The sequence below is a fragment of the Cyprinodon tularosa genome, unplaced genomic scaffold, assembly GCF_016077235.1.
Source record: "Cyprinodon tularosa strain WSP-4 unplaced genomic scaffold, ASM1607723v1 ctg249, whole genome shotgun sequence".
Lineage (NCBI taxonomy): Eukaryota > Metazoa > Chordata > Actinopteri > Cyprinodontiformes > Cyprinodontidae > Cyprinodon > Cyprinodon tularosa.
The window spans coordinates 1,284,962-1,296,992 of record NW_024038924.1 but is presented as its reverse complement, the minus strand read 5'-3'; the positions used below and the strand labels follow the sequence as shown (position 1 = coordinate 1,296,992).

At 37.4% G+C, this 12,031-nt stretch overlaps 1 protein-coding gene across 1 annotated transcript in view; it reads right to left on the bottom strand.

Annotated features, from left to right (window-relative positions):
* The window catches only part of LOC119785426 (protein unc-13 homolog B-like), a 233,627-nt gene that overhangs the window by 194,504 nt on the left and 27,092 nt on the right, over positions 1-12,031 (bottom strand). The window contains exon 3 of the mRNA XM_038288108.1: positions 3,216-3,315. Coding sequence (XP_038144036.1) covers positions 3,216-3,315 — 100 coding nt within the window. The remainder of the gene's footprint in view (positions 1-3,215; positions 3,316-12,031) is intronic.

Here is a 12,031-nt window from a genome sequence, read left to right as displayed (position 1 = left end):
GCTACACCTGCCTGATCCTGATGTTGGAGCAGTGGACATGCTTGGCAGTCACATCTGTCTAAAGCAAATTAGAAACAGTGCAGCCTCTTGACAATCCCAACTGGAGCAATCCTAATTCAAACTTTATTTAGAGAAGAAAAAGATAGATGCCTGAGAGAAGACATTTTTATTTCCATCAGTGCGCTAACAAACTGTGACAGCCTGCATAGAGAGATGTCTGTCTGCAGGTGAGAGTGATTCCAGTTAGGCTGGACATGAGGACTGCTCCTCAGGGGAGCTTTGCTGTACCGTCTCTGTATTAAAGTGATGGAGCCGCTGCCCAACCCGGGGCGGAGCAGCTCCATATTTTTCTGTCTTGACTTGCAGCACAACTAGTCCTATGATTTGTTTTAACGGGTAGCTGCTACTTCCCCATTGTGGGACAATAAAAGGATTTTCTATTCTATTCTTTTCAATTAAATTCTAATCTATTTTAATGCACTTTGAAGAAGCTGCATCAGCAGCCAAATTTTAAAGGAATGGGAAGTGGGGCTACATAACTAGTACTGTCATGGCAAATTGGAAGAAAATGAGAATAGGAATGTTTTTATTGACAAACTATTTTTGCGAGAAAAAAAAAGAAAATAAAAGAAAGAAAAAGAAAATATTCTTGACTACTGGTTGGAGGGATTCACAAACCAGCTGTTCAGCTGGGCCAGGATCTCATCCTCAGTGATAAGTAAGGTGGAGGATTGGTAATGTTTAGGGTGGACCTTGCAGCTGAACAGTTAAAAAACTTTTTTGATAAAAATCTGGTAGGCTCTAATAAAGAGCTTCTACTGAACAACTGAAAATGAGTCATTAAGAGAAATGGGGGGAAATGTAAAAACCATGATTAATAAACTTGACCAAAATGTTTTAAAACCAGGACAAAAAAAGGTATTTTACTTGAAGTGGGAGCACAAGAGCTTAACTTTTTATTCAGTTTTTCTTTACAGCGCTGTCAAATGCAGGAAGAGCTAAAAAATATTACTGATGATAACACATTTATGTGAACCATGCCTTGTGTTGTGCACACAGAGAACAACAGATGTGCAGGAAAGCAGGTTTCTTAATCAGTTAGATCTTCACCTCACTGCCTACTGGAATCAGGATGGGCTGGGTAATTAATCAGATATATAACTGGCTCATCCATTTACCCGAGCGCAGCAAGTCATTTTACTTTCCATCCATCCTACCTGCTTCTGCCACAGATCCCTATTTAGTCGGCCATGTCAGCCAGGCTGACCGGAGTCCCACATGCCGCCACTGTACAGCACTTTAATGTCACAGGGCCCAATAAAGCCAGCTAACGCGTCACTATCCAATGCATACCAGACCTGCATTCATGTGCAGGCTGGGTATCCTCTGGAGGAACAATTTGTCTATAACACAACTGGAGTTTGGTGGCAGACGTGGCTTACTGTCGCTATATATAGAGAGAGAGAGACAAAACTTAGAAAAAAGGCAACAGAAAGAAAGCAAAGCAAGGATCATGATCAATATTTATGTCAGATTAAATCAACAAAATAGAAATAGAATAGATAGACAAAACTATTCAGGTTTTACAATTAAAAATAAAAACAGTGGTTCTATAAAAATCTCAGTAAATCAGAGGGGCATAGGTATTTTCTAAATAGCCTTTCAAATGTATTTATATACACTCACCGGCCACTTTATTAGGTACCCCATGCTAGTAACGGGTTGGACCCCCTTTTGCCTTCAGAACTGCCTCAATTCTTCGTGGCATAGATTCAACAAGGTGCTGGAAGCATTCCTCAGGGAGTTTGGTCCATATTGACATGATGGCATCACACAGTTGCCGCAGATTTGTCGGCTGCACATCCATGATGCGAATCTCCCGTTCCACCACATCCCAAAGATGCTCTATTGGATTGAGATCTGGTGACTGTGGAGGCCATTTGAGTACAGTGAACTCATTGTCATGTTCAAGAAACCAGTCTGAGGTGATTCCAGCTTTATGACATGCCGCATTATCCTGCTGAAAGTAGCCATCAGAAGTTGGGTACATTGTGGTCATAAAGGGATGGACATGGTCAGCAACAATACTCAGGTAGGCTGTGGCATTGCAACGATGCTCAATTGGTACCAAGGGGCCCAAAGAGTGCCAAGAAAATATTCCCCACACCATGACACCACCACCACCAGCCTGAACCGTTGATACAAGGCAGGATGGATCCATGCTTTCATGTTGTAGACGCCAAATTCTGACCCTACCATCCGAATTTCGCAGCAGAAATCGAGACTCATCAGACCAGGCAACGTTTTTCCAATTTTCTATTGTCCAATTTCGATGAGCTTGTGCAAATTGTAGCCTCAGTTTCCTGTTCTTAGCTGAAAGGAGTGGCGCCCGGTGTGGTCTTCTGCTGCTGTAGCCCATCTGCCTCAAAGTTCGACGTACTGTGTGTTCAGAGATGCTCTTCTGCCCACCTTGGTTGTAACGGGTGGTTATTTGAGTCACTGTTGCCCTTCTATCAGCTCGAACCAGTCTGGCCATTCTCCTCTGACCTCTGGCATCAACAAGGCATTTCCGCCCACAGAACTGCCGCCACTGGATGTTTTTTCTTTTTCGGACCGTTCTCTGTAAACCCTAGAGATGGTTGTGCATGAAAATCCCAGTAGATCAGCAGTTTCTGAAATACTCAGACCAGCCCTTCTAGCACCAACAATCATGCCACCTTCAAAGTGACTCAAATCACCTTTCTTCCCCATACTGATGCTCGGTTTGAACTGCAGGAGATTGTCTTGACCATGTCTACATGCCTAAATGCACTGAGTTGCCGCCCTGTGATTGGCTGCTTAGAGATTAAGTGTTAACGAGCAGTTGGACAGGTGTACCTAATAAAGTGGCCGGTGAGTGTACTCTCAAAGTAACTTCTACCAGAGACCAACTACCTTCCAGCAGGACAACAACCCCGGATAAACAGCCGAGGATATAATGAATGACTTAAACCGAAGCACATCTATATGGTTAAATGATCTAGTTAAAGTTCAGACCTAAAAACAAACTATATCATATTATTTTTATTCCACTTCCCATTTATGTGCTTCTTCATGTTGATCTATGTCATTAAAACCCATTAATAAAAATCACATTTGGTGTGATAATGTGGCAAAGAGTAAAAAAAAACAGTTTAAGTGGTATAAGTACTGTAATGCTGTGTAAATATACTCACAACATGAAGTCCTGCTCCCAGCATGGCTGGTCTCCACGGACTGTGATGGTTGTACTCTTCACATTCTGGACCTTTAGTGTAACATAGGCATTGAATTTGTCTGGATCAAAGAAAGGAAAACAAATATTAGAAATATTTTATATTTGTTAAATATCGTTTACTAAACAGCACCAGACATGATACCTTTTTTGGAATCTATATCTAAGAACGTTAAATATTTACTTAAATGCTTCCAATAATTATAGATATTTTAAGGTAAATATTAATGATAATATTAATAGAAAATTGCTCATAAATACGAAAAAAACATCCCAACTCATTCCTTTTGTATGTCAAGTTAAAACCCTTGTAAATCAAATGCTCTCTATATTTATATAATTCTCTCATCCTCCCATATCTTAGTTATTGTGGGTGAATATGAATTATTATAAAACATTCAACCTAAAATTAGGCTATCAGAGTGGTCAAACATACAGAATACTTTGATCTAATACAATTCCACTCTTTATTAAATATATTTAATATTAAATGAACACAACCACATCATTTGTTTTAAGATATTCAAGACTAGAAAGATGATAAAGATAAATCGGTAATAATAAAAACAAGTGATAGTAGTCTTAAGAGCAATATGTGCTGTTGTTCTTGCCATTCTTTTTTTCCCCTCTATTTCAATTATAATTTTTTTTTATGTTTACAAAGCTGCATTTCAGCATTATGTGAAATTGGTGTTATATCATTGTCTTGCTTTTTGTGGTTTTACAGATTCCATATGAAATCTTCTCTTGCATATGCAGAAATATAGAACATAGAAGTATTGAAGTATTGAAAAAAACAGACTACAGTATATCTATAAAATGCTGAAATCCCTAATTAAAGATTGCTGTTTGCTAAAACTGTCAAAAAACTGAGTCTGAAAGATTACAGCATGTCGGTACGTCATCTTTTCTTCCAGATCAAACGTTTTTTTCTTTTTAACTTTTTTACCAAAACTACCTGCTAATGCATGTCAGTAGTGTGGTGTCAATGAGGGCTTTTAAAGACAGTGCACTTGCAGAAGCTGAGACATGAAATCAAAAAAGAAAAAAGGATGACACATGAAAAAAAAAGTCTTTCAGTTACTCTATTCTGTGTGTTATGGGGTAAGAGTTATTTCAAACCGATTGATGTTGAAAAATATGAAATAAAATTAATGCAATGAACTGCTACAAATAGGTTCAGCTGTTATTCATGTGTTTGTGCTCTGGTCTTTTATTACCAGCATGGATGTCAAAAAATATTTGGAAAGTAAAAACGTTAAAGTTGATGAGCGAATCAGGCTACAAATTTGCACCATTTACTGCAATTTTTTTTGTGAGTTCCGATGACAAAAAATAACAGTAATTTTAGTTCAATGAGAGCAAAGAAAGTGAAAATGCAATGAAATCATCCAGGTCTCGATCTATTAAATTGACCTAGCTTTCTATATGGGTCTTCCATGAGTTTTCTGCACCCAAGAATTAATTTTCCTGTCTATTGCTGAGCAGGTTAATCAGAGATAATCTATCATTCACTTCACACATTGGCAATGTTTGTGATTCCTGCCACTGACAGGTTGCAGACTCCTCAATTTAGCAAGTAAACCATACAGAGTCATGACAGGAAGCAAAAAGCAGCACATTGATAAAAACAACAAAGAGAAAAAAGTATCCAGTGTTCAGTTAAAAACCAACAGAAACATGTGAGTCGCAGACGAGCTGTGGAAGGAAGAAGGCATCCCAACGTGCAGCAGGACCTTCTTGAGAAGCATCCGGCATCATTCATAATTAAGTGGCAATGACTTATGAAAATGAATAAGTTATATTCAGTTACACATGAACGTGTGCTGCGCGGCCGGACCACATGACATTTACTGGCTTGTCTACAATAATGAATACTCTATTATGGGCACCAGTGGAGATGGGAGAGGTGAGGAAGACTGGAAGCTGAAGCAGACACGTGGGGAGAGGGGGGAGGTTTGAGATATGCAGAAGAGATAAAAATAACCAGGTCTGTTAATTGTTGAACAGCAAAAGGCCAAGATGTTCCCTGTTTCGTTACAATTTCCATTTAGCGGCATCTAATTAATATTTTACATTGAAATTTATCCAAATAAAAACAGGGTTACCCAACTTTAAAGCAAGTACCGGTCCTTCCTTTCAGAAGCTTTATTTTGATTCCACTCTGAGCAAGCAGATCAAATTCTTACAGCATCAGCATTCATAGAGTTTATTATTCTTCTGCATGACTTTCTTAATTGTCTCTGGCATGTTGGATTACAGTTGCTGAAACATTCTGGATGACAGGAACATTTTCTCGTCCTCCTAGATATTGGTGCAGATCAGGATTTACTGAACGCTGTTCCTCCTGCATGCTTTTTGAGAACAGAAGCACAGCTAACTTGTCCACTATGGCCCCTTCTTGCCAGCTACTTGTTTTCCCCTCTAGGTTTCTGCAAATGTACGAAAATTGAGCTGCTTCCAATTGAAGTTAGAATGATCTGCTGGATGATTTTTTTTTTTGGCAGATATTTGTATTTTTTATTCTTCTTTCTTGACATTTTTTATGCAATTCTAGGCACAAATCATGAAGAGGGCACGCATCACCACACCCTCCTTTTGCTACCAGTTGTTCATTTATTTTTTTTAAATTAATGTTTCTTTTTTTTTTTTTTTTTATTGAGACTTGTGTAACAGCTGTTATCACGGTGTGATTATTGTTGTGTAAATAGAAGAAGAGAAACCAGCATCAGCTTAAGAAATCAAGACAAAATAAATTGGGAGTATGTAACATGGATCAGTTAGACTGATGATGAGATCTGGCATCAGTATTGGCATTTGTCGTAGAATATCTGCACAGGTTGATTCGCCCCACTTTCACAATTTTTTGCTCTTTATTTTAATTTTCAGACCTACATTCTTTCATTCATTAATGTTTTGAAAAGTGCATTGCTTTTTTTCCACTTCAGCGCCTCACTGTGTGAATGCACTATATTCCACCTCTCACCAGCATTAAACAAGCTCTTCACTGGTGGCTACCTTGCTTTCTGCTGCACCCCTCAAGAGAAATACCTGGTGAATAGTTGTTGCTGATGAGATAAATATATATTATATATGAACATTTGTTCTTATGATTACATCAAATGAAGTCAGCTTAAATATTTGTGCATCAATTTGACATAAAATAAAGCTCTATAGCTTTATAGCTCGTTGCAGTTATGCATTATGCACTACAACATTATGCATAGCAATGTAAAAACAACCTGAATTTTATTTATTAGCATTTTTCTCTAATTCAGCAGTTGGAAACACTATGTTTTACAAATTCTCTCTTAGAGTAAATGGCATAGCTACTTCTCCATCAATCACAAAAAAGTAGTCTGGAAAATGGCCACATTGTAACTGAGTGAAATAAATTAAATACAAAGAAAATAGCAAAGAGTCATTGAGAGCAACAGTTCAGGCTGTGTCAGTGCAGGGCTTCCTCATTACAGCTATTCATTAAAGCCAGAGACTCTGGAGTGTGAACCACAGGTATGAGCACAGCTACTGACAGGTAAGGATCCACAACTAAATATAACAGATTTTCACACAGTTATGCGCCTATACTAAATTATATAACAATATGTGGTGCACAGCTTCACACTTATTAAATAAGATTCAGTCATCGGTTTTCCTTTTACAAAAAACCTCAGACTAAATTAAAGGTAATATTGATCCTAGACTCCCTGCCTTAAAATGACAAAATGCTGTTCAAGTGTGACAACTGTATAAAAACCTTATAAAGAATCAACTTAGCTAATCTGTTTAGTGAAATAATTTTTGCCAAAAATAATAGGTAACAAAACTAAATGTTTCAGGCACAGGCCATCTGCTGTTTATATGCTTTTACCACATTACAATATATTTAATCAGCAGTGCATGTCTGCATGTGATCCGTCCGTCTATCCATCCATCCATCCATCCATCCATCCATCCATCCATCCATCCATCCATCCATCCATCCATCCATCATAATTTTGATTATATTTGGGGATTCCTTTTTTTAATGGAATTCTCTCTTGGTTTTCTGCTTATTTTATTATTTAAAAAATTATCAAGTAGAAAGCTAATCTATTTATGGGTAATCTGAAAATAATTTCAGTAGTTCATCATGAACCACCAGATCTCGCTCATATTAACCAAACCAAAAACAAAGAAACCTCATGCCCTGTCAACTGAGATGTAGAATCCTCTCCCTAGAAATGTTTAATTCTCTGTGAATAAATGCTGATCTTTCTCTAATAAGAGCTACGTCACAAGGACATGCAATGATTGTATTTAAAAGCTAATGTGTCTAACAGACCTAGTGAACAATTTATTTTATTATTTGAACAAAACTATGACATATCGCTGCTGATTAGATCAGGAAATAAAACAATGTGATTGGCTCTAAGGAGAGTGGAGACAGAGGCTACTCTGAGTTTAATAAACAAAACCTGCTCCAGAACAGGATAACTCTAGGGAGAATGTTACTATGGCAACAGAAACAGAGATGGAGTAAACTCTCTTCATGAAAAGGAAAAATCAGAGTTTCCAATAATTCTGGTTTAGAAAACTTTGAGTTTTCAGTAAACCTGCTTTTTTTAAAGGACCCCTGCCATCTGTATTTTTTTCCCAACTATTTATTCACTAATGTTCTTTAAAACATTATTAGGTCTTAAAAGTACAATTTGATTTGGCATCTGTAAGAAGATAAAGTTATACTTATGGACTTTAATCTCTCAAAACCCACTGGATCGCCTGCGACTGAGAATAAAAAAAACTACTTTGAGTCGTGTTTGAACTGATGCAGCTTGCGCTGTGTTTTGCTCACCCAATTTTCATGTATATATTCAGAAACTAGAAGTTTTCAGCTTTTAAATAATGTATTGCACATGTAATTTGGGCTTACAGTTCCTCAGTTATTTGCTTTTCCATTTGGGTATGCAAAATAGGCGAGAATTTCCCAAAATGAGTTTGATATTAAGAGCTTAATTCTAAAAAGTTAACTTTTTGTATGATTCACGCAGGTTAAAGGGTCTCAGAGCAAATTCAAATTGCACTTCTAAATTAAAATCTTTTAATCTTTTTTCATTTCTCAGTAAATCTGTTTTGTGATGGTCTATTTCATTAAATCTAAGTAAAATGCATAGGTTGTGGCTAAATTCCAAAACTGTGAAACAGGGGCATGGAAACTTTTATGCGCCATTGCAAATCAGGGTAAATCCTTTATAATAACAGCCATTTAAAATGAAAAATTAACCGGTCACCTTATCTCTGGGGATCATTCATCAGTGGAAATAAATCCTTTGCTTCTTACTATTACTGTAAGAATAAACCAGAACATGTTTTCCCAACTGGGTCATTAGAGTGGCACAAAACCTACAAACTGTGCTTGATCTAAAACAAATATGTGTGTCACCAGACAGAGTGGCATCCTGGGTAAAATTGGTTTACAGAAAATAAAATTTGCTCAATTTGAGGCTGAAGTTTAAAAAAATATAACTCTTGAGTTTTATTGGTCTCAATCGAATTTACCTCTTAAATGTAGTAAATAACCCTAAAAACCATTTAAAGCCTCTTAATAGTTTTACTCTTGAGGGAACTGCATTAAGAGATGACAAATACAAAATGAAGAAATGCAAGACGGTTTAAATTTGTTTAAAACTGTCTGGGCATCATCCTTAATGTTTTACAATCTACAGACATTTTGAACCTCTGAAGCAGGGGTAACCAATTAAAAATCAGCGGGGTCCGAATAAAGAAAATCATCAACCAGTTAAGGTCCGGAGACATTTTTAATTATAATCTGTTACTTTAAACAGAACTTAAAACTGAAATAAAATAAGGTGTTTATGAATCCATATTATACATTGACTTTTTAAAAATATAAAAGAAAAATTATTTTTTCATTTTAAAAGTGTTTTTTGAGGTAGAGAAAAATAATCGTTCAGCTCAGTATATAAACAATTTCCTGATTCACATATTTTATAAAACTCCTGCACTGACTGCTTTTTTTTTTCTTTCTTTCTTTTTTCTGGCTTAATGAGAGCAGTGGGCTTTAGGCTGCCCTGCAAGGCTTTAAACCTGGGTTTGAATGGAGACAAAGCCATTCTAATGCACATATCAAGGTGCTCATTTTGAGCCTGGATCCATATTTATTTTTAATTATGTTCATGGTGGAGAATCCTGCTTCACAGCAGCAGATTGAGCCAAACATACTAAATGTTCAGGATCATCTTTGAGCACCCCATTTCACTTTTCTTTTCCCAGTTTCCCTGCTCTTTTCTTCTCATTGTCTTCTCCTTCTTACCCACTGCACTGCTTACTACAGGTTTGCTTGCTGTGTCTAAAAGTAGCTCGCAGCAGCAACCCAGACTGACAGCAGCTCATTGGCTAATTTGTATCACGTGCAGCCCGGTGTCAGACGCTCTGGGGGGCTTTACCGTATTAACAGCAGAAGCGGCTCGAGGGAAATTAGACGCAGCCATCAAACAACGTGCATTGATTTAGAAATGTTTTAAATCAGGTTTGGTCCGGATTAGCCAGCAGGTGGGACCAGATCCAGACCGTGGTCCGCTAATCCGTGACCTCTGCTCTAAAGGCTCTGCTGTATAGAGTCATGCATAAGAAGAGGTTGTAAGAGGTTGCTGCCTATAGATCTGAACATTCCTTGCTGTTGTAAACTACGCACTCTGTTTCACTCGGCTTATATTTAAGGGTTTTGTCTTTAGAATGAACTAACCTCTGTCTGAGATATTGGTTAGATCTGAGTAGGGGGAGAGTTTTAGTTGTCTGCATCTAAAATGTAAACATTTTTCCTCTACTCTGCAGATTTTCTTGACATTTTTTCACATCACCGCACTGCTTCACAGGCATCCATAGATGAAAGTGTGGCGATATGCTGGTCATGGTTCTCAGTGAAGAAATGTCATTCCTGTAAAACTATTACATTGACTCTCATCACCAGAATTGTTTCAACATGAACTGAATAATGTTTGTTCTGTCTAACCCATGATGTTGGGTCTTTAAAGTGCGAGTGTATCCATCTAATCAGTTAAAGGTTAAGTCAATTTTCTGAAGCATTGACTACAGAGCTTCTACATTATCTCAACAGTTTAACAAGATGTTGAAGGGGCACATGCTTTAATTATATTCTAGATAATATAACTTGATGAAACTTCATATGAAATATGGTGTTGAAGCAGATATAAACTGATATGTAGGAAGAGTTACAGCAGAATTTTGAACCATGTTAGATATTGAAGATCCATCCATCCATCCATCCATCCATCCATCCATCCATCCATCCATCCATCCATCCATTTCCGCTTTGTCCGTGTCAGGGTCGCTGTGGGGCCGGTGCAACACAGAGACACATAACCACCTAACCAATCAACCAACCACACACACACTCACACCTAAGGAGAATTTGGAAAACCCAATTAACGTAAGAGTCATGTGTTTGGACTGTGGGAGGAATCCGCAGTAGCTGGAGAGAACCCACACATGCACAGGGAGAACATGCAAACTCTATGCAAAAAGACCCCAGGCTGCGAATGGAACCCAGAACGTTCCTGCTGCACAGCAACAGTGCTAACCCCTGCTGCACCGAGCGGCCTGTAGTAAAGACCTTTCGCTATCATTCTCTATATTCCCTACCTTTATCATTTTTCTCCATGATTTTTTTAATCACTGGGGAATATGCAAATTGCTGCCAAAACCAGGCTATTTGGAAAAATAAAACTATATATATATATATATATATATATATATATATATATATATATATATATATATATATATATATATATATATATATATATATATGTGTGTGTGTGTGTGTGTGTGTGTGTGTGTGTGGGTGTGTGTGTGTAGGTGTGTGTGTGTGTGTGTGTGCAAGGGTTATACTTAAAATATGAAAATCTCCAAAAACCACAGACTATAAGAAAGAAGATAGCTGTATACTAAAAGTGAGCAACCACCAGACAGATGCATCTTTTTGAACACTTCTTTAAAAGAGGATTCTTTCTTGACCTCCTTACAGTTTAGTATTGAAATACAAATATTTGTTTTTGCTTTACTTTCTCTTTACTTCAATATCCAGAGATTGAAAAAAGTTAAAAATGTCCACTGGTTTACAAACTGTAGAAGAACTGCAACCAAATAACTTTAAAGAAAGAAGAGTGGGATACAAAAAAAATGGTCCAGCACGGCAACTTTTTCCTAACACTTTAGGCAGATCTGTCTATTTTACAGGATATTAGAACAGTGGGTCATTGGACTAAAAATATACAAACAAACTCCTGTATTTTCTCTCCTCAAAACTACTTGGCACAAATTACTGTATACTCTGGACTCTGAGTTTTTCTCTTCAAGTGTCTGAAAGATTTTTCTCCATGTTCTCCTTTAAAAATGAATGACAGATTGTTCTGAGGCAAGCAGGTGGCCCTTTGTCTGTGATGATCTATTGATTTGTCTTCCCTCCGCCTCCAGTTTGATTTCTTATTCTCCCACTCATTTCTGTTGTTCTCCCCTCAACACTGCCTGCAGACAAGTTGAAGGGACAAACAGCTGCAGCCAAACGACATTAAAAGTGCCTCCTAATTGCATTTATCTGTTAGGAATGTTTGAAATAGTTATGTGCAATCTCCTCTTTTTACATAGTGTCGTACAAATCTTAAAGGAAGAGTACAAATGGACCTGACTGGGAAAAAAAGGAGACTGGGCACCAAGACTAACAAATTGATTGGTTGAAAGGGAAACTGTAACAGTGAG